Source organism: Morchella sextelata (assembly GCF_020137385.1).
Source record: "Morchella sextelata strain SCLS chromosome Unknown scls_3, whole genome shotgun sequence".
Lineage (NCBI taxonomy): Eukaryota > Fungi > Ascomycota > Pezizomycetes > Pezizales > Morchellaceae > Morchella > Morchella sextelata.
In genome coordinates this window covers 1,801,777-1,820,694 of record NW_025408618.1, presented here as the reverse complement: position 1 = coordinate 1,820,694, position 18,918 = coordinate 1,801,777, and the positions used below count along the sequence as shown (strand labels likewise).

The 18,918-nt window shown below is 47.0% G+C and overlaps 6 protein-coding genes across 6 annotated transcripts; 4 read left to right on the top strand and 2 right to left on the bottom strand.

Annotated features, from left to right (window-relative positions):
- On the top strand, positions 1 to 2,028 carry H6S33_009306 (uncharacterized protein; the record flags this gene model as incomplete). The annotated part of the gene is made up of 1 exon (XM_044840687.1): positions 1 to 2,028. The coding sequence occupies one exon, from the start codon at positions 1 to 3 to the stop codon at positions 2,026 to 2,028; it is 2,028 nt and encodes a 675-aa protein (XP_044698121.1).
- Positions 2,029 to 2,893: 865 nt separating this feature from the next.
- Positions 2,894 to 4,033, top strand: H6S33_009305 (uncharacterized protein; the record flags this gene model as incomplete). The annotated part of the gene is made up of 6 exons (XM_044840685.1): positions 2,894 to 2,912; positions 2,975 to 3,078; positions 3,159 to 3,198; positions 3,257 to 3,322; positions 3,628 to 3,927; positions 3,993 to 4,033. 6 exons carry the CDS (start codon positions 2,894 to 2,896, stop codon positions 4,031 to 4,033), a joined length of 570 nt encoding a protein of 189 aa, XP_044698120.1.
- A 542-nt stretch (positions 4,034 to 4,575) lies between these two features.
- Positions 4,576 to 6,665, bottom strand: H6S33_009304 (uncharacterized protein; the record flags this gene model as incomplete). The annotated part of the gene is made up of 6 exons (XM_044840684.1): positions 4,576 to 4,659; positions 4,719 to 4,821; positions 4,879 to 6,080; positions 6,140 to 6,378; positions 6,446 to 6,533; positions 6,594 to 6,665. The coding sequence occupies 6 exons, from the start codon at positions 6,663 to 6,665 to the stop codon at positions 4,576 to 4,578; spliced, it is 1,788 nt and encodes a 595-aa protein (XP_044698119.1).
- Positions 6,666 to 9,115: 2,450 nt separating this feature from the next.
- Positions 9,116 to 10,783, bottom strand: H6S33_009303 (uncharacterized protein; the record flags this gene model as incomplete). Its single annotated transcript, XM_044840683.1, has 6 exons — positions 9,116 to 10,257; positions 10,314 to 10,333; positions 10,384 to 10,415; positions 10,478 to 10,540; positions 10,628 to 10,660; positions 10,748 to 10,783. The coding sequence occupies 6 exons, from the start codon at positions 10,781 to 10,783 to the stop codon at positions 9,116 to 9,118; spliced, it is 1,326 nt and encodes a 441-aa protein (XP_044698118.1).
- Positions 10,784 to 14,322: 3,539 nt separating this feature from the next.
- Positions 14,323 to 15,319, top strand: H6S33_009302 (uncharacterized protein; the record flags this gene model as incomplete). Its single annotated transcript, XM_044840682.1, has 3 exons — positions 14,323 to 14,609; positions 14,676 to 14,857; positions 14,916 to 15,319. The coding sequence occupies 3 exons, from the start codon at positions 14,323 to 14,325 to the stop codon at positions 15,317 to 15,319; spliced, it is 873 nt and encodes a 290-aa protein (XP_044698117.1).
- Positions 15,320 to 17,238: 1,919 nt separating this feature from the next.
- Positions 17,239 to 18,318, top strand: H6S33_009301 (uncharacterized protein; the record flags this gene model as incomplete). Its single annotated transcript, XM_044840681.1, has 3 exons — positions 17,239 to 17,380; positions 17,450 to 17,523; positions 17,587 to 18,318. The coding sequence occupies 3 exons, from the start codon at positions 17,239 to 17,241 to the stop codon at positions 18,316 to 18,318; spliced, it is 948 nt and encodes a 315-aa protein (XP_044698116.1).
- Between the last annotated feature and the right edge of the window lie 600 nt (positions 18,319 to 18,918).

Genomic DNA, 18,918 nt, shown 5'->3' with positions numbered 1-18,918 from the left:
ATGCCAGAACACAGATACACCGCTTTCGTCCCACAACTACTCCTGCAAATGCAGAACCTGCTCACTTCGAATGCGACAAATCTTCCGTCATCGTGCGACGAAGAGCTCGCGGACGAAGCAGATGAGCCCCCGGATTTACAGTACCCGTACCGTTCTGAGGGTAGAGAGTTCATCAAGCACATAGTTCGCCACCCACACACTACAGAATCACTTCTCACACGTGCACTCCTCACCACTCCCGAGTCGATTCCTGTAAATCGGTATCGAGGAAACCCCAAGAGGGGCATGTCCACTGATTCAACCTGGAGCAACACCAGTATCTCGACAGCGGACCTGACAAGCGATGAGGGCATGACCAGCCCTTCTCGCTGCAGCACTCCAAGTCCGCCGCCGCCCCTTTTCTTTCAGGGATTTGCCAACCTACTCCTCAGCAAAAAGGACCAGATGGAAACAAAGGATCAAAAGGTTGAGGTTGTTGATGAGGCTGTCGAAAGTTCGGGAAGAAAGAGATGCATCACATTTGCATGTTCAGACAAGCTTACTCCCCAGAAGCCCACACCAGTACGGCCGGCACCGGTAGAGGCGTCAGGAACCGATTCAGATGCTGCCCCCAAGAAAGGCTGCATGTTGAAGTTCGTATGTGCCCAACGTGGAGAGGATGAAAAAAAGACTACAATCCGCTCCCCGCCACCCCGATCAGCCTATGGGCCGAGATGTACTAGCCCATTCGCGCAGAAGACACCCGTCCTACCATCATCCATCCCGAAACGCTCCACAAACTTCCCAGATCACAAGTTTTACGAGTTTGCCAGCTCAGTCGATGATAGATCTGACTCTTGGACGAACCAACCCATTGACAAAAGTCGTCTCCTGAAGGTTGATGACTTATTGAAGAAGGAGTTGGACATTCGAAAGTTGAGTCAAGAGGTAGAAGAGGAGGCGCTGGAGGAGGAGGAGGTAGAACAAGACTTAGAGGACGCGGATCAGGATGATGAGGATGAGGAGGAGGAGGAGGATGAGGAGGAGATGGACGATGAGTACGACGATGAATATGATGAAGATCACGACGCATTGAGTGGGAATGAAAGCGATAACGAAGAGGGATTTGCTTCAGACGACGACGACGATGATGACCAATTCTTCAATTACGGATCCAGACCCATCACAATGTCCCCGCAGATCAATCGCCCTCTTTGTTGCCGTGCTTCATCTGGGTCTTCCATCGAATCAATGATGAGGCCTCGCATCACCCCTCCCCTCGAGCGTCGCCCTCGCACTCCTGAGTTGCCTGATAGTACAGATTTTGTCTGTGGTACTTTTGACGAAGACAAACCGCTCGAAGAGGCGTATGTTTCGTGTATGGAGGAGCGGAAGCGCTCAAAGCATATCCCCACCCCTCAAGACATTGATCCTAGTTTTCCAACTTCCGATCCGGAACTTTCGGACGATGAGGATCATTCCAAATCTAATGAAAGTGAGGCTGGCTTTCGCTTCAAGACCAATTGGAGTGGAAGTTCAGTTGAGGGCAACCGAAGAAGGGGCCGACGCAATGAGAAAGTTCTCCCCACTCGGAAGAACATGTCTCCTGCTCCTGTAATGAAGAATAGGGCTCATTCACCTGCACCTGTTCGACGTACTGCCGCTCACTCACCGGCGCCAGTACGTCGGATTCAGTCTCCACCACCGCCTAAGCATCGTCCTACGATGAACTTCCAGTCGCAACCGGGTATCTACCGGACTAAGTCTCTCCCGCGCATTCCTGGGTTCTTGCATCGCAAGAGTAGTCGCACCACATCTACCGGAACCTCACCTAATACCTCTGCTGTTAGTCCTGTCATCAGGCGTCGGGGTGCCATTGATATCGTCAAAGGTTTGGAGAAGAAGCGAGAGAGAAGGCAACGTCTCTGTAAAGTGAGAGACGGTGATTGCCGCGCTGGACAAGGAGTTGAGAAAATGAGGGAGCTTGGATTAGAGATCTGTGGTAAAGGGAAAGGCAGGACACAAGCGCAGTGGGTAATTTCTGCTTGACCTGGCCCTCCATTTTAGTTCTTCTATTCATTTTATTACTCTATCTACATCTCTTCATCCAAAAGGATTCATTAATTTCTGTGCCGATTTTCAATTATTTTTTTCTAGCGGGGCTTGCTGTTTCTTTCGAAAGTTACGTTCCCACCATGGGCAGTTTTTTTTTAAAGCCCTTTGTAAAGAACTTGTTCCTTTCCTGTAAATATTTGGTACGATTAGACATGATGGGAATCATTTTTGTTATTGTTTTTATGTTCTTTCGTTTTCTTCGCCTCATCATGATGACACGACGGGTACATTACTTCTTTTTTAGCGGGCGGTTTATTTGTAGCATTTTTTTTTTCTATTATTTTTTTTTCTTTTTTAAAAGATGGGCTGGGTTCTGGAATGGTACGGAAAAGGGGTGGTTTCTTGTCTTGTCTACGAGCAGAGTCTTCGAGAATAGGATCGAAAATAGGAATCAATCAAATCAAAGGGAGAAGTTTTTCCCTAGAATATTGGTGGCGTTTCTTCTCGGCACAACTTGTGGATGGATGAAAGTAGAGTATTGGCCAGTTTTTTGGCCTGGTCGGTGGATTTGCGCATTGCATGGCAATAGGTACTTTGGTTCGTGGGTGAGTTGGCGAATTTTGGTTGCGGCGTGGCCCGAACTCGAATCCCGGAATAGAAGTGGCTTGTGACACACATTCACGTTCCGGACACCTTTGCTTGTTGCTCTGCAGGCTCCTTTCTAAGCTCGCCTCTGTTCTCTCAACCACCACCGTACCCTCAACACCTAAGATACGATCAATCGATATCTTACAGCCCTACACATCTACGTACAACAGAACCTCGCATAGTAGCATTACTCGTTTCATTGCCTATCAGCATGTGGATTGTAAACTGGTGTAAGCAAATCTTGTTGCCTTCCACAATTGAAAGCTGTCCTGATCGTCTGACGTTGTGGTAGTTTGGGATGTTCTCGCATCTTTTGGGCTCACGAACAAGCATGCAAAGCTTCTTTTCCTCGGGTTGGACAATGCCGGAAAGACGACTCTGCTCCACATGTTGAAGGTTTTTAGCCCTTGGACAATATTCTACGGTGGCCGAGTGTTCTGGAAAGAGAGAAACTGACGTTAGGTGACGGTGCCTAGAACGATCGTGTAGCTATCATGCAACCAACCTTACATCCCAGTGAGCAGATTTCCCTCTTATTCATACTTCAGGATTTATCGCTGACAGTTTTGATCAGCCTCGGAGGAGTTGGCTATCGGTAACGTTAAGTTCACAACATTTGATTTGGGTGGACATCAACAAGGTAATTATAAATCTCCCTTTATATATTTTTGCGCGATTGGGGTCGCGGTTTTGCATCCCCTTCCTCGTTTGCCCGAAAGTGCTGTTGTTGATTTTCTTTTTTCTTGGTTCGGGTGTCATACTTGAATGACGTTCCGGTTATTTCTTGTATTCCTTGTGCGCCCTGCGGCTCAAACTTGGTTCGCGATGAAGTAATATATTGTCATCATCATCAGTTCTTATCAACACAGCCCTTCTACTTTTTTCCCCTGATGCGCTATTACATCATTCTCGATTCTTTCCGCTGACGATCGTTCTTTTTTATAGCCCGACGTCTCTGGAAGGACTATTTCCCGGAAGTGTCTGGGATTGTATTTCTCGTTGACGCCAAAGACCATGAGCGACTTGCAGAATCTAAGGCCGAGCTTGACGCTCTTCTTTCCATGGAGGACCTGTCTAAGGTTCCATTCTTGATCCTTGGTAACAAGATCGATCATCCAGAGGCCATCTCCGAGGATGATTTGAGACACCAGTTAGGACTGTATCAGACCACTGGAAAGGGCAAAATCCCATTGGAGGGAATAAGACCCATTGAAGTCTTCATGTGCTCAGTTGTTATGAGGCAAGGTGTGCTTACCACCCCCATCCGGATTTTTAAGACCTGAATCTTTACTGACATCTGCGGGAAATAGGGTATGGAGAGGGATTTAGATGGATGTCCCAATACGTTTAAATTCAATCGGGAAAGAAACTGTGATGAGGATCCCAAGATTAAAGAACGGTCAAGCGATGAACAAAATATCCTCGATTCATTCTGCTAAACCGTTATGTTACGCGGATATGTGGAAAAAGAATTGAGGCCAATTACACGATATCTGGGGGGAGCTACTACGTCGATTTCCTTTGTTTTTAAATACTTTTAGTTTCCAATTCTTTATTAGGCCAGGAGTAAATGCGTTATTCCAAGCTTGTCTCTCCTGTTGGAGTCTCTCGTTTTGTTTTGTTTTCCGCGCGTCTAATAAATAAAGTATTCAATTCCACGACGGTGGCATACAAAAGGAAAACAGCCGAATGCAACTTTATCTAAGTTTTGATAATTCGGCTGAAGAGTTATTAAGCTCATGCCAATGATGATAGTATAAGTAATATAGCACACCTCGACGAAAGCCAACATGTTGGTTATTCGAAGATTTTTATACACTTTTTTACTCCAGCTATAGTTAACTTTCAAAAAATGGTGCATATGCGAGTACCCCTCACCCACCCCACATGGGATTATGATTCAATTCCGATCTGCCTAGTAATCTTCTTTACAAGCGCTCGTAGGTTAAATTGCTCCCGAGCCAATGTTCGTGTGTGCTGTTTTCCACTAATTAGCTCTCTTTACTAGACATGCAGGGTAAACCATGGCAAAGAACCTTTAAAAATACGTCCAATGAAATCCTTTCCTTGTCCAAGGCTTTCCCAAGAACATATATCGTGTCTTCAATCGCCATGTCTTCCGTTACAAGATCATATAGCCTAAAGGAATCATTATCAGTAATTTTCACTTGCAAGGCTTGTCCATCCATAACGTACTGAGTGTGCACAACCGTCGGTGCGACCACGACCGTATCAACCCCGGGCAATTCCCTCGACTCGGCGTCCTTGATAACTTCACCTGCCATTGTTATACGCTCTTTCAATATATCCGCATCTTTATCGCATAGCTCCATGATCCTTGCCAGTTCTGCTCTCTCTCTTTCCATGTTTGACTCTGCTCTTAGTATAGCTTCGCATTGAGCGGCAGCCTGCTCAAGTGATACGTGCATCTTCGCATGGTGCGCTTCGGCTCGTGCTTGTAGTGCCTTTGTGATCTCTTGTATAAGACGATCCTTTTCAGGGTTAGGAGGAAGAGGTGGCGGCGCGGCGGAAGGCACCAGAGGTGCTATCTCAGTAGGCGGAAGGGACATAATATCGATTGCTTCTGGTCGCTTTGGGGGTATATGAGGTTGAGGTTGCTGCTGTTGTTGCTGCTGTTGCTGCTGAGGCATCGAATAACTCTGAGGGTGGGGGGAATGGGGAAATCCGTTGAATGATACTGGTCGTACAGATGGGATGCTAGGGAAACGGCTAGATGGCGTGACATTTTGATGGGGCGGTGGAGTTGAGCGTGCAGATAGAGCTGGGCCTGAGCCTGGGGAATTTGGCGGGGGGGCTATTTGGTGATATGTCTGTGGGTGATGATATGGAGTTGGTGCATGGGCGCGGTTGTACTGTAACGGCTGCTGTTGCTGGGGGACTGGCGATGATTCCTCTGACCGATGAGGGGCTGGAGGTAGAGGTGGTGGAGGAGGGCCTTGATCTTGATAACTAGGGAGAGAACCGCCCCTTGGGCTCTCATTTCTAGGCCAGCCTTGTTGTTGGTGTTGTTGCTGCGGTTGCGGATGAACATATAGTTGCTGGGGTTGGGGATGCGGAGGTATCGGCGGAGGTGATTGTTGATGCTGGTTTTGGTATCCTGCATGGCTCACCTGCTGCTGCTGTTGCACTGAGGGCGTACCCCCAGAAAGCTCCCTCGGCAATGGCGGCAATGGAGGAGGAACAGCAGCTTGCGCATGATTCGGGGGGGTAGCTGGTGAGTTTGTTCTTCCAAGCCCGGGGGGTAGCGGCGGCAATGGGGGTGGTGTTTCGTTTCTAGTCTGAGGTCCTGGCGTGTTCTGCTGTTGCCTTGCATATACAGGTGGTTCTCTACCGAATACCTGGCGTAGGACTTCCAGGAGATCTACGATAGTTGATCTCTATCCCAGTCAGCACTGATATTGGTAATGATCAGAATAAGATTCGTTTCCAAACACACATCAGAGTAGTTGACCCAATTGGCCAAATATGGGTGATAGCACCGTCCGCTCGGGTCGACATGGTTTCCTGGGCGGATGAGCATATCCCTTGTTGGATTTACAAACACCATCGGCGGCTGCTTAGGGTACTCGTGTAGTAGCCATATCTTCAGTGGAATTTGATATGTAGCGCCGCGGAAAGTGACTGGGAATGTTCCAACAAGATTGAGAAGCAATTGAGAACGACCATCTTCGTGGGCTATTTATTTTAATCATAAATTAGCCGACGATAAGGATTTTGTATTAGAGGCTAGCCAGAGACTTACTATAAACATCTGTACGAGGCGATAATGTCGGAAACTGGTAAAGAGTTGCGGCGACATTGTGGTAGGTCAGATGTGTGTCGTGATATTCCTGTGAGGTTTACAGTTAGTGCAGGAGCTTCAAGAGCTCTAGAAGAAAGATGAAACATACGGGCTGTATAACTCTATGTATCCACTGCTGAACCTGGGGGTTCAAGGGGGTCCCTACAGGCGATGTAGCCATCTTGATAGTTAACGTGGGGAGGTGGGGTCCTATCGGCCCATAGAAGTCTAGTAGTTCGTAGTAACAGGGTGGAGCTCGATAACCGAAAAAAACGATACCGTTGGTGAGCTCCGGCTGCAGCAAACCAGAAGTAGAAATTTATCTCCACGAGGCTGAAGCCGAACGAACGATGGTGCTGGTCGTGAGGTTACTCGAACACAAGTGGTAAGTCGCCAAGGCCAATACCTATGTCCTACATCACGAGGTATTATCTTATCTTGATGATCTGTTACTAAATATCTGAACCCCATGAGACTATGACCAAGCACGTGGCATGTCTATTAAACTTATCCACGAATGATTACTCTACTCTACCCTAGATGGATTAGATTGGAGCCTCTACTTATGTAGCTCTTTTCTAAAGCGGGCTTATGCAGACATGGTTTGGACCGGTGCTCTAAAGGAGATGGACATGCAGTTCTCTTGGGTTGGGTGATATATCACTCCAAGCTGTTAACCACAGAATTAGATTGACCAGGCTGGCTGAGCCTCCGAGATGTAGAACGATGAATCGGGGGGCAAAATCCACTCATCACAACAAATCTCCCAATCTCATGGTTTTCATATATCAATCCCTAATGCCACGACATTGATATTGGCATTGGCAACGTACATGGAGATGTGAATCGATCTCTTGCAGCTCAATTTATCCGAAAGGGAATATATATGTTTTACATACCCCCATATATTTGTCCCATTCACAGGATCACAGTGTGACCAGCAAATCGTGCTAGGTTGGTGAGGACAAAAGCAGCGTGAGATGATGATACCCACCATACTGGAACTTCCAATTGAACATTTGCGGATGGAAAACTGTGGCCTTGACCCCCACCCTGGTAAAACATGAAGAGTCCTTAAATAGCGAGATCGGACCATCGTTGGGATTTTTTCGTCCGATCTTCGATCAATGTGTCCGAGAAAGCCGTCTTATCGTGTTGTTGAAGAAGACTAGGTAGGTAGCAGTACTTACTCGAACCTGTATGCAGGGAAGGGAACGGCAGATTTTTATGGGGTATTTTCTACAGCGCGGAATGTGGTTTTTCTCGATCTCAAACCCGAGTTGTACGTGTCAAAGATACGTCGAGTCATTTCTAACTGTTCCGGGAATGTCCGTATCTTATTTCCTCTCACTTTCTGTCTTTCTTCATCTCTTGTGATAAACTGTGGAATGAACCACATGATATGCTGTATGTGTTGTAATGATAAAGGATCTCTACTTTGCTTTGTTTGAATATTGATATTATTTTTTTCAAAACTAACTAAATCCTAATTATTGTACATCACGGTCTGCTCTAAGCACTAAGTCAAGGAGGATTCCATCCATGTCGTGTTTCAGACCCGTAATGGTCACAACGACCGTCAAGAATGCCGTTGGCATGCATGCTAACAACTCTGAACATCCTCACATGTGCCCGCATGGAATACGCACCAGGCTTCTGACTGCTCAGATTAACATCCTTGCATAAGCCCGCCCAGCTGTATTACCAGGCTGTGATGGAATATGTCCGCATGTGCCCGCTCACCACATATAAACTCACGCTGCTGGGAATGTCTACGGCACATACTGGTCAATTTAATTCCTATTCTGACGCCCATATGTTAGTACCCTTAATACCAAAGTTGAAATTCCAAAACAATATTCTATAAAAAAATATATAACTAAGTGAATAAAAACTTTCAGTACCCCTGCTACATCGTCATCGTGTCCCCGACCAGAGAGTTTTCGAGGCTCCCCTTAAAGTGTCGAGACACTAAGACTCTTCCTATCATGTATTTGCAAGATCTCATCATCGAAAAGGGGGAAGCGAAGGGAATTGGGGGTTCGTATTAGGGAAATTGTAGTCTTACCTATATGATGTGTTACAGCACACATAAAGATGCTCATCGCCTTGTATGGCGTGTAGCACTCGGGTTGTTGCTGCTGTCGAGTCTGTCAATTCCTATCGTGTTGTTTTGTGATTTTATGATGGGCGACGAAAAAAAATTCATTTAAGGGTCCAAAGTCTTGGCGCAGACTGTCAAACCCTAAACCCTTGTGCATATAATGACGTCACTTGGTGGTGCCTGACAAGATGAAATGATCTTGAATTATAAAAAATAGTTTATAAAACCCCCGAATACGCTCACGGTAGAATCTAATACATACAGAGAAAAGAAGTGATAAGTAAAGGACAGGGAGCAACACCCAGCCTATGGTGAAAAAAATGAGAAAAGTACTGCGAAATCCTCAAACCAAAAATAATAAGAACCAATCGAGAAAAAAAGAGAGAAAAAACAGCTTATGGCTCCTGCTACCTTTGTGCAACGAATGTCTAGAGTCAAGGAAAGAAGATAAATCAAGTTGATGCTTGGAACTTGTGTTGAACCACCCATATCACAACAATCATGTTCCCCAGACCTCCCTCGTCCCCTTAGTTCACCCTGACATAATTTCCTGGGAATTGACCCTGTCGCCCGTGTAGTTTCCCCGTCCACCACTCGTTTTCGTTATTTGTCCTTTGCACAATTTCGATGATGTCCCCAGCGCTGAAAGATAAATCACCTTCCGCTTGTGCTTCAAAATCGTAAAGAGCGGTCGCCCTTTCAACATTTGCACTAAGACTCTTCGGCTTTGGTCGAGGTGGCGGCGGCGCAGGCTTCTTTTTCGCCGCTATAGAGTAGTTTGTACCCGTGGAATTGCTCCTTCCAACGCCGGTTACACCAGGGCTTAAAAGGCCTCCCTTCTCCATAGATGTATCAGGAACCCCGGTGGAGGTGTATGGTGGCGGGGGGGTGTTGGTTTCGCCATCGCCGGAGGGGCGAGTGATATCTAGAGAGGCTGTTCGTCGTCCGCCCGTAATGCTACCGCTGTCGGATTTGTTTCCAAATTTGTTGAACTTAGCGTTTAGTTTTGTGCGCCCTCCGGTCGTCTTGAAATGTACAATCGTAAGAGCCTCGGCCCGTTCCTGCACATCCCCGCGCTTCTTATTGAAAGCTTCCTCTACCTCGAGGGTTAGATCGAAGTAGCCAATATTAATACCCTGCATTCTCTCGTGCAGAGTGTAGAAAACATTTAGTTGCATGTAATAAAAGCTCTGAAATAGCGGTCGAATAAACTCTCTCTCAAGCGCAAAGAGCTTCGGAAGTTCGGCTTTGAGTAGATCATTGTAGTAATTAAATTCCTGGGTCGCCAATTCGACGTCGTTTTCTGCCTTATATAATGCCTTTTCATCTTTGAGCGTTTTATCTTTCTTGTCCTGAAGCTTCTTCAAAGATGCCCGGTGTCGGTCGTAATCCAACTGCTTATGATCGCGCTTCGAAGCCACCTTTCGAATCAATTTGATGATCTCCGTCAACTCATCGGCGGGGCGAATAACTCGGGTCTCGATCATCTCAAGCTCAGGCGCCAGCGTGGACTTAAGATCGTGTACGATGGCTTCATATTCTTCGCAGGCGCGAATACCTTCTGGATTACCTTCGATCTTCATAGAGTCTGGGTCGGACATTCGCCCAGAGATAGGCTTGTATATTTCAGCTATAGATTTTGAGAATTCGATTTGATGATCCAGCATGCCTATATTATTATTAGTAGGGTAATCAACTTCAATTATTTGCCCGTACGATCAGTACCGTTTATCGCATCAAAATATCTACACACTAGTTAGCAATGTTCGGATTATATAGAAACTACCTAACTTACTTCTTTGACTCGTCATGGAGCTTCTTTGTTTCCTATAACACCCCCGCACACCTCAGCACCATCCACTGCATGCTTGTGAAATCATACAACATACCTTTTCGAGCTCCGCAAAACGCCTTTCCGCGTCTTGATATACAGGATCCTTCGTAATTTCTCCCTAGAACCCCCAGAGTTCCTGTGAGCATAGTTTCAAACCATTATGGTGCCCATGCATGTATGTGAAAAGTGTCTTGATGCGCCTTACCATATTGAACTTCTGCTTAATGGATTGAGGTGCCTGCGAAATAACTCCCAGTCAGTTCTGTTTTCCCAAATAGAGCTCACGGGGGCCAGAGCGACCGAGAATGAAAACAAGGTTACGCACCCTCACGACACCTCGCTGAAATCCTTTCCAACTCATGATGTCTGTATCTATGTGGTAGTGTGGTAATAAAACTATGGGGAAGCGAGCTATTCGGTATCTTTTGAAAAATTGGCAAAAGGGTGGTACACTGTGTAAAGATGAAGAGGATGAGGAGTAAAGTGATGGAGTGAGTGAACACGGAGAAGCGGGTTCCCGAGCGACGTTTGTAAGAACAGTGAAGTTGCTGTTCTCGGACCCGGGGACCCCCGCCAATGACGAAAGCAGCGGCGAAGCCTTGTCCTGAACTGATCTTCCCACTGCCAGGGTCTAAGCCGCAGCAACGCACGTAAGCTATCCATCATGTGCGACAGAATTTGGAACATTCCTCTGTCAAACCCTCATCTTGAGCCTCTCTTTCTCCTTCTCTTTCTTTGTTTCTCTGCTTCCAAGACGTTTTTTTCTTCTTTTACGCGTACTCTAGGAATACGTACATATTGAGGCGGTGCAGCACTATTTACTCACAGTACCCCGCTCTACCCTTGAAATGGTCTTTTTTTTTTGAAGCCAAGAAGACAAGATAGCTTACTCGGGCTTCCATCACTTGCGTTCTTTTACTAAGTGCCATCTAGCTTGTTTGAGAAGAGTGCCTCGGTTTTGTCTGCGCCCTGTCTTCAGCTCGGCATCTCCATGACTTCCCTGCGAGGAATTCCCGAGTTACCCGGGGGACCGAGTTGCTGTGCATCCGAATTCCGTTAGAAAGCACAACCACTGAGAATTCTAGAAAGGCACCAGGAGGTTGAAATAAGAAGTGGCAAAGCCGGGAACCAAACTCTTCTCAGTCAAATCCTTTAACCGTACCATAGAATACCTTATTCGGACATCATTAGGATGGACTAGCCGGGTGAGAAATGGGATTGTTGGTAAGAAACGCGGCGGCCCAGGGTTTCCAAGCCATTGGTTCGGGCTCAGCTTGCCTGGCGGATCAACTGGGTATTGATTAAGCCGAGAGCTATATTGACTAGGGATAGGAGTCGAGATCGGTACAGAGGATACAGCAGTGTAGGCCGGAGCACTGAACCCTCATTCATACCGAGGAAGCTTCCCAGAGCAATTGGCCCAGAAAGTAGCTACAGATCATGGTCTACTTAAAGGGCGCATCTACTGAGGTCTTTGCATAAGTGGAAGGTTTACAAGATGCCCTTCCTAATAAGCGCACATGCTTTGGCCTGCCCACAGAGAAATACTCTATTTGGGAATACTATTTTTTCTTTCTTTTCAATCACATGGTTGAAAATGCCCTTGCATGTACCCGTCCTCAAATGAAGCTTCAAGACGTTCCGGTAGAATAACGGCCAGTTCGCATCAAAGCCCGCCTTTTGTGGAGCTTCTAGTACCACGATGTCCTGCACCATAGGAGTATGGAAAACGATGCCGCCCCATGTACCAGCGCACACATGTTACCGGTATTGCGAATACTAGTAGGAACACATCCCGTCCAAAGAGGGGCCTCTAACTCATTAGAAATCTAGGCTTCATTATATATTAATCATTTTACGATACTGATGGACACATGTTCCGCTCATCTTTGTGCTTCAGGAAACGAGTGATTTCTAATGACTGAAGGATGTTTCATTGGGAGAAAGAACCCAGCTCCGATAAAAACCATGGGAAACAAGTGGCTCAAAGGCTCAGCCACCAGGTAGGATAATACGTTCAGTGAAGTTTCAATCTGCCCTGGATTTTTGAAATATAGACACTTTGCAAAAAGCGTTCAATGGGAGACTTATCTATATCCCAGGCTACAATCAATTACGGCCACCAACGGAATGGCCGATCTTATGGAATAAAAAAAAAGTGGTTCTATAAACGATACTCGCGACCATGTTGTTTGGTCACCAACGACATACATCACTGCTCAGGAGTCGACAGAGATGATTGCCAAGGATAATAATCAAAGCTTCACTCACTCTTACCATAGCAATCATATTAGGAAAAACAAAAAGGAAAAGCATCGCCTTAACTTACCACTAAAACCAAGGGAACTTAATAGCACCTGGAGACCAATTGGCCAGCAGAAAAAGAAGCATATCCTCTCCAAGGCAGAGAGCATTTGGAAAACGATTGGAGGAGATTGTAAAGCTGTGCTATATACCCACCCCCACTGCAGGCCCCCGCCCCCTATCTTGTCATATTTTCAAGGTATAAGATTATATCAATTACTTACCCTTATGCTATGTATAAAATATGGGCGAGTGATCTTTTATGATCCACTTTGTTCTGGGTTTTCATGGGCATTTCTTTGTTCGTATTATATGCCAGACCCTTTGCGGGCTCTGACACAGCAAGAAGCATTTGTGACGACGTTTATAACGGGCCATTCCATCTAGAAAAAACGCGTGGACTATGCGTAGCAATGAGCAATTTCGAAGAAATAATTATATGGGTTAAGACTTTCCAGACTTGAGGCACGATATCCAGAGAAGCTTCTAGCTAGGCATACCCGCCAAAAAATAAAGTCTGGAGGTGAATTAAGTACCTGGCCGAATGGCTGCGTTGCAACGGTACTTACTTATTTCACCGCCAGACTTTATTTTTTGTCGAGTATGGTACCACAATAACCCCCAAAGTTGCTATGGGGGCCATTATCCCTTAAACCGTCAGGCCAAATTACAATGAGTTACTCAAACCTTTAGGGTAATCGTGATAAGATCAACGCCTAGAGACTTGAGATCATGCGTGACAGGTTGCAACAGAATTTGAAAATCAAGCGCTACTTATATCACGATTACCAGAAAGGGTTTGAGTAACTCGTTGCAATTCGGCCTGACGGTTCAAGGGATACCCTCCATATGTTTTGCAAAAAAAGCAAATACGAGATGAACAGACTGGAAACAGCTCACCTTGAATTCCACGCCCTCCCCTACTCGCGTTTCCAGACGCAACTGCTATTGCATACACAGAAAAAAAACTCGCCAAGGCTATCTTTTGTATGGCATGCAATAGCAGTTGAGTCCGGAAACGCCAAAAAACTACGAGTACAGGAAAAAATACGTCACCTCATATATTTCTATCGATATTCAGAAACGTTTAAACCCAATCCTTACATAACCTCAGGTCAAAGCTCTTGCTCTAATTAATCTCATAAACCAAATATACGATTACTGCAACCGGCAAATCCCTACCGAATCTGTGAAGGCACAGCACCCTGAGGTTACTTTGCAACCAACAAGGGTAATGATCAACATGAATTAACACCGAAAAGCAGCAACGCCTAACGCCGATAGTAGCAAAAACATCTCCGAAAGACTAGCGCCGATCATGGGAAATGGCTCGGTGGTTTGCAGTGATGGCATGGCACGATATGATTCTACAAGCAATGTATCCATGGAAAATATCTGTAAAGTAGGGAAATCAAGGTATTGATATGGGACTGGAAAGAAGATAAATACCGACGATATCGCATTTGTATTGTAGTGCTCGGATAGTTCAGTATCAGACATCTTCAGCAAGCTTCAATATCAAGCCTTTTCTACAAACCTTAATATCAAACTCATTTACCTCTCCCAACACAAAAGCATCCTCCAACACAAATAAAAATGTCCGCCCCAAAAGTCTGGCTCGTCACTGGCACCTCTTCTGGCCTCGGATTTGACCTTGTCAAACACATCCTCTCCAAAGGCGACCGCGTGATCGCCGCTGGCCGCAACCCTTCCCGCCTCACCGCCCTCCAAGAAGCCGGCGCTGCAACCCTCAAGATCGACCAGAACCAACCATTGGACGCCATCAAGAAGTCTGTCGAGGAGGCGATTGCCGTCTATGGCCATATCGACATCTTTGTTCTGAACGCGGCCTGGGTTGCCTGTGGGACGATTGAGGAGCGCACGTAGGTTTCTGATATTTATTGTTTTACGGTTGTAGTATGAAAGCTGATATATGGTGGGGTATATAGACCGGAGGAAACACTGGCGCAGTATCATACCAATGTGTTTGGTGTGCTTAACCTTTGGAGGGCAATTCTGCCACACATGAGGGCTCGCAAGGCCGGGATTATTGCGACGGTGGGGAGTATGGGGGCTTCGAAGTTTGACCCTCTTATTGGAATCTACCATTCGTCTAAGGTTGCAATTAGGAGTAAGAATCTCCTGTTCTGATTTAGTTTTACCTTCCATACTAACCTTCGCCCCCGTAGACCTCTCCCTCACACTTGACAACGAGATTTCGCCCTTCGGTATCAAAACCTGCCTCATCGAGCCCGGCTACTTCCGCACCAACCTCCTCACCGGCGGCGAGTCCATCATGCTCCCCAGAACAACTATCGAGGACTACCGTGAGATCAACGAGTCAGTCAAGGGGTTCTTAGCACAGCGGGACGGCAAGCAGCTGGGCGACCCGAAACGGGGCGCGGCTGTCATGTATGACGTGCTCACGAGCACTGGCGTTGCGGCGGGCAGGGAGGTGCCGAAGACACTGGCTCTGGGCAGCGATACGGTTGAGTTGGTGACGAGGGAGAACAATGAATTTAATAAGAGGTTGGCAGAGTGGGCGAGTGTTAGTGCCAGCACGGATTTTCCTCCGAGTGAGAGGTTTTATTAGTGCAGTGGCTTGTATTGGATAAGGGTTTATTGTGATGTGGTTTTAGTTGGATAACGAATTGAATAGGTTGTTGGATTAAATGATTGTTTGTTTAGTAAGTGAATAAAATTGAGCTGTGTGCGGGGGAACTCTTGACCCGGTAATTGAGTGATGAACCTTCTACGGTGGTTATCCGCCTTCTCCTGCACTCGCCCGGTAGCGATAGGATGCTGGTAATCTCGGTCTCGCTACCTTATTCAACAGTGCTATGGACCTGGTTTTCTTATATTATGGGTCACACCAATTGAAATGCCTTGCGAACTCGAATTTTAAGTAGATACGTAATCTACTCCCGGCTCAAATGGATAGCTTAGCCTCACCATACCAACAATCCGTAAGACAAGCTACCCTCAGGAAGTATCCGTGGTCTGGAGGGTCTGTAGCCAGACTATACACGCCTCGATATTAACGCCCCGGATCCTCGCAAGAGGAATTTGCTGTTGGCGGGAGTAAGAGTTTTGGTTGAGTTTCCTAGGCATATTAGTTCTCGTAATTGATAATTCCAATAACTACATGTAGGCGTTGATTTTTCGTGTAATAGCTGAACTCGTTAGTGGATGATCGATCAGCGCTACCCAGTGTTGTCGGCAATTGTAAAGAAGCCAGCTTGGCGAGCACAATAGGTCTAGTGGCCGTATGTCTTGGTACTCACCGAGTGATCTCCCATGAGCGCTAGCGCCCACCTCACGATCTTTACGTTCTCCCACACATGCACACAACAGCGGCCAAACAGGCACACACATCTGCTCTAAGCTTAAAGCCAACTACGACAAGCTGCACGCACCCGCCAAACGTCCAAATCAGCGTCCAAAGGCCTCGCCTCCCTTCCTGTTGCTACTTAGCTGCCAAGTCGCTCGATGTCACCCAGCCAAGAGATTTACCCTACCAAGACAGGGTTAATACTAAGAAAACAACCTCTCGTAGACCATCAAGGTGTCCAAGATATACCATCGCCAAGAGAAAGAGGAGAAAAATACCTCCCACAAGGTGTCTACTTTTCTACAAGTAACATCTTCTCTCAAGGACCAAGGTACTACCTACCCGTCTAAACGTGAATAATAGCCGGGTGCGAGCAGTGCAGGTAATACTCGCTATAGGGTTTTCGGAAATCTTGACCTTATGGGGACTACTTCTGGCACCGTCGAAAACTAACTCATGTCACTCTCCATCTACCCAATTGGCACCTCGTTTTAATCTTGCTTACTGCGCCGTATGTACCGACGGTCTGGGCAAGAGACTACTACTGATGTTACCCCCAGCGGTCCACACACTCGCTTTTTTGCAAATGTCGTGATACCTGGAGGACATATGTCGGTATGATGTCAATAATTATTAGCTACTCACCTGCCGTCTTGTGCCTGAGTACCCCCCTCCATCCCCCTTCCTAACGGCTGCATGTTTGGCTTCCGAACCAATTAAGGAGGACAAGGTTGACCAACTCACCCCACCCTCTACTCTCCCCCACTCAAGATGATCTCTGGATCTTTCAATTATACCTGGTAGCCACATGCGAGTAAGATCAGATCAGAGACAGTCAATATCATTTAAGTTTACGGGGGTAGTCTAGTGCAGCAGTTACAGTAAACTATCCGGGTCGTGAATACGAGCTAGTCTAGTCAGAGTTGATTTGAAAAGGAGAAAAAAGAAGAAAAAACCGCATGCACTACTGTAAATTTTGTCTGGGTAACTTTGACCTAGACTACTCTTTTTCGCAAGCTTACACGCTCAACTAGGTACCCACCCAGGTACCGGGCCTATAGCTATAAAGTCCATGCCCCACCACCCCTCCTCCTCTATCATCCACCCTCCACCCCCTTCCTCCCTCACGTAACGAACCTCTTCTTACTTACGACTTGACGTTTTTACGATACGAATCCAAAATGTTCAACCTTAAGAATCTTGTCTCTGTGGCCGTTTTGGCGTCTGGTGTATTCGCTGCTCCTCAGTACACTGCTCATGGATCTTCGCCGACTTCGTCGGCTTACACTCCTGTCCCCACCGTGCCTCCGGTTATTGGTGCTTGTATGTTTTCTCCAATTCCCAATATTCCTTTTCAACATTGGGCAAAATTCTAACCTTGTGTTTCTCCAGTGGGAGTTGAGATCCACAAGTCCTGCAACGTGACTGAGCGCCGTCAGCTCGAAGCTGCTCTAAAGGACACTGAGGTTAGCCAATTGCTCTCCACCCCCACACTCCCAAGATCCACCCCACTGATACCTTTCTCTTAGGAACTCGTCTCCGTCGCTCGTGATTATGTCCTCGACAATGGCTCCGACGACCCCCTCTTCAAGAAATACTTCGGCGCCGGCTCCACCGCTGAAGTCATTGGTTGGTTCGACAAGCTCCTCTACGGGGACAAATCTGGCGTTCTCCTCCGCTGCGACGACATTGACGGCAACTGCCACCAGGCCGGATGGGCCGGACACTGGCGCGGCGAGAATGCTACCGAGGAGACCGTTATCTGCGAGATGTCTTACCGTGTCCGCCGCCCGCTGACGCAGATGTGTGCGTTGGGCTACCAGGTTGCCACCTCTCCCACCAACGTCTTCTTTGCCTCCGATCTTGTCCACAGGTTCTTCCATGTGCCAAAGATCTCGGAATTGGCCATTGACCACTTCACACATGGCAAGTACCACGAGGCGTTGGAGTTTGCAGAGACCAATGCGACACATGTGGTTCGCAACACCGACAACTTGCAGTGGTTTGCGCTGGATGCGTATGGGCTTATGGTTGGCAACCCGGGCGTTGGGTGTGCAGGTGAGGCCCCGGAGCACGCCCATGAGTCGGCTTCCTCTTCTGCGGCGGTTTCTGCTTCGGTAGCTTCCCCTACTGTCTCTGCCACCCAGGTCGCTTCCTCAGTAGCTACCCCAACTGTTACTGCCACCCAGGCCGCTACTTCCACCACCGAAGCTCCGAAGGCCTGCCACACTCACAGTGACGGCGCTGTCCACTGCGAGTAAGCGTTTCGTCAGGGAGAAATCTTGGTTAGTTTTGGGTTGAGGGGATGGAAGGATATCACATAACGGGTCATAGTTTAATAAGTACTTAGTAGTGGAAGATCTCTGTTCTGTAAATAAATTTCTATCAACCAAAACTTTAATTGAATGTTCTAAATAGTGTATGCTTAACTTTTTCTTTGTTGTGGGCTTGTGACTTGTGACTTGTGACTTGTAACCCAATTTTCTTATAATGGTGAAATGATTGGTTCCTTTTAGCTCCTCATCCTGCGCACACACCCCCCCTCCCCCTTTACTCACTCCGCCTCTCACTCCATTATCTTCCCTTTTCTACTCGCTCCAGATTCTACCACTCACTCCGCCCTCCACTATTACCGCTTCTCTTACTCATAGGATCGACTCTATTCCTTCCCCTAAGTCTCGAAAGCTCATCATAATAGAACCCCAGTCATACACATACACAAGCCACCAGCAAGTCAGCGGCTTGATACAGAGCATCATGCGGCCTCCCGCGCCTCCGCATCCTCCGCCTCAATTCGATACGAGCTCATCCCTCGAACCTTAATCAACACTGCCCCAAGCAGACCACTGAGTCGCGTACAT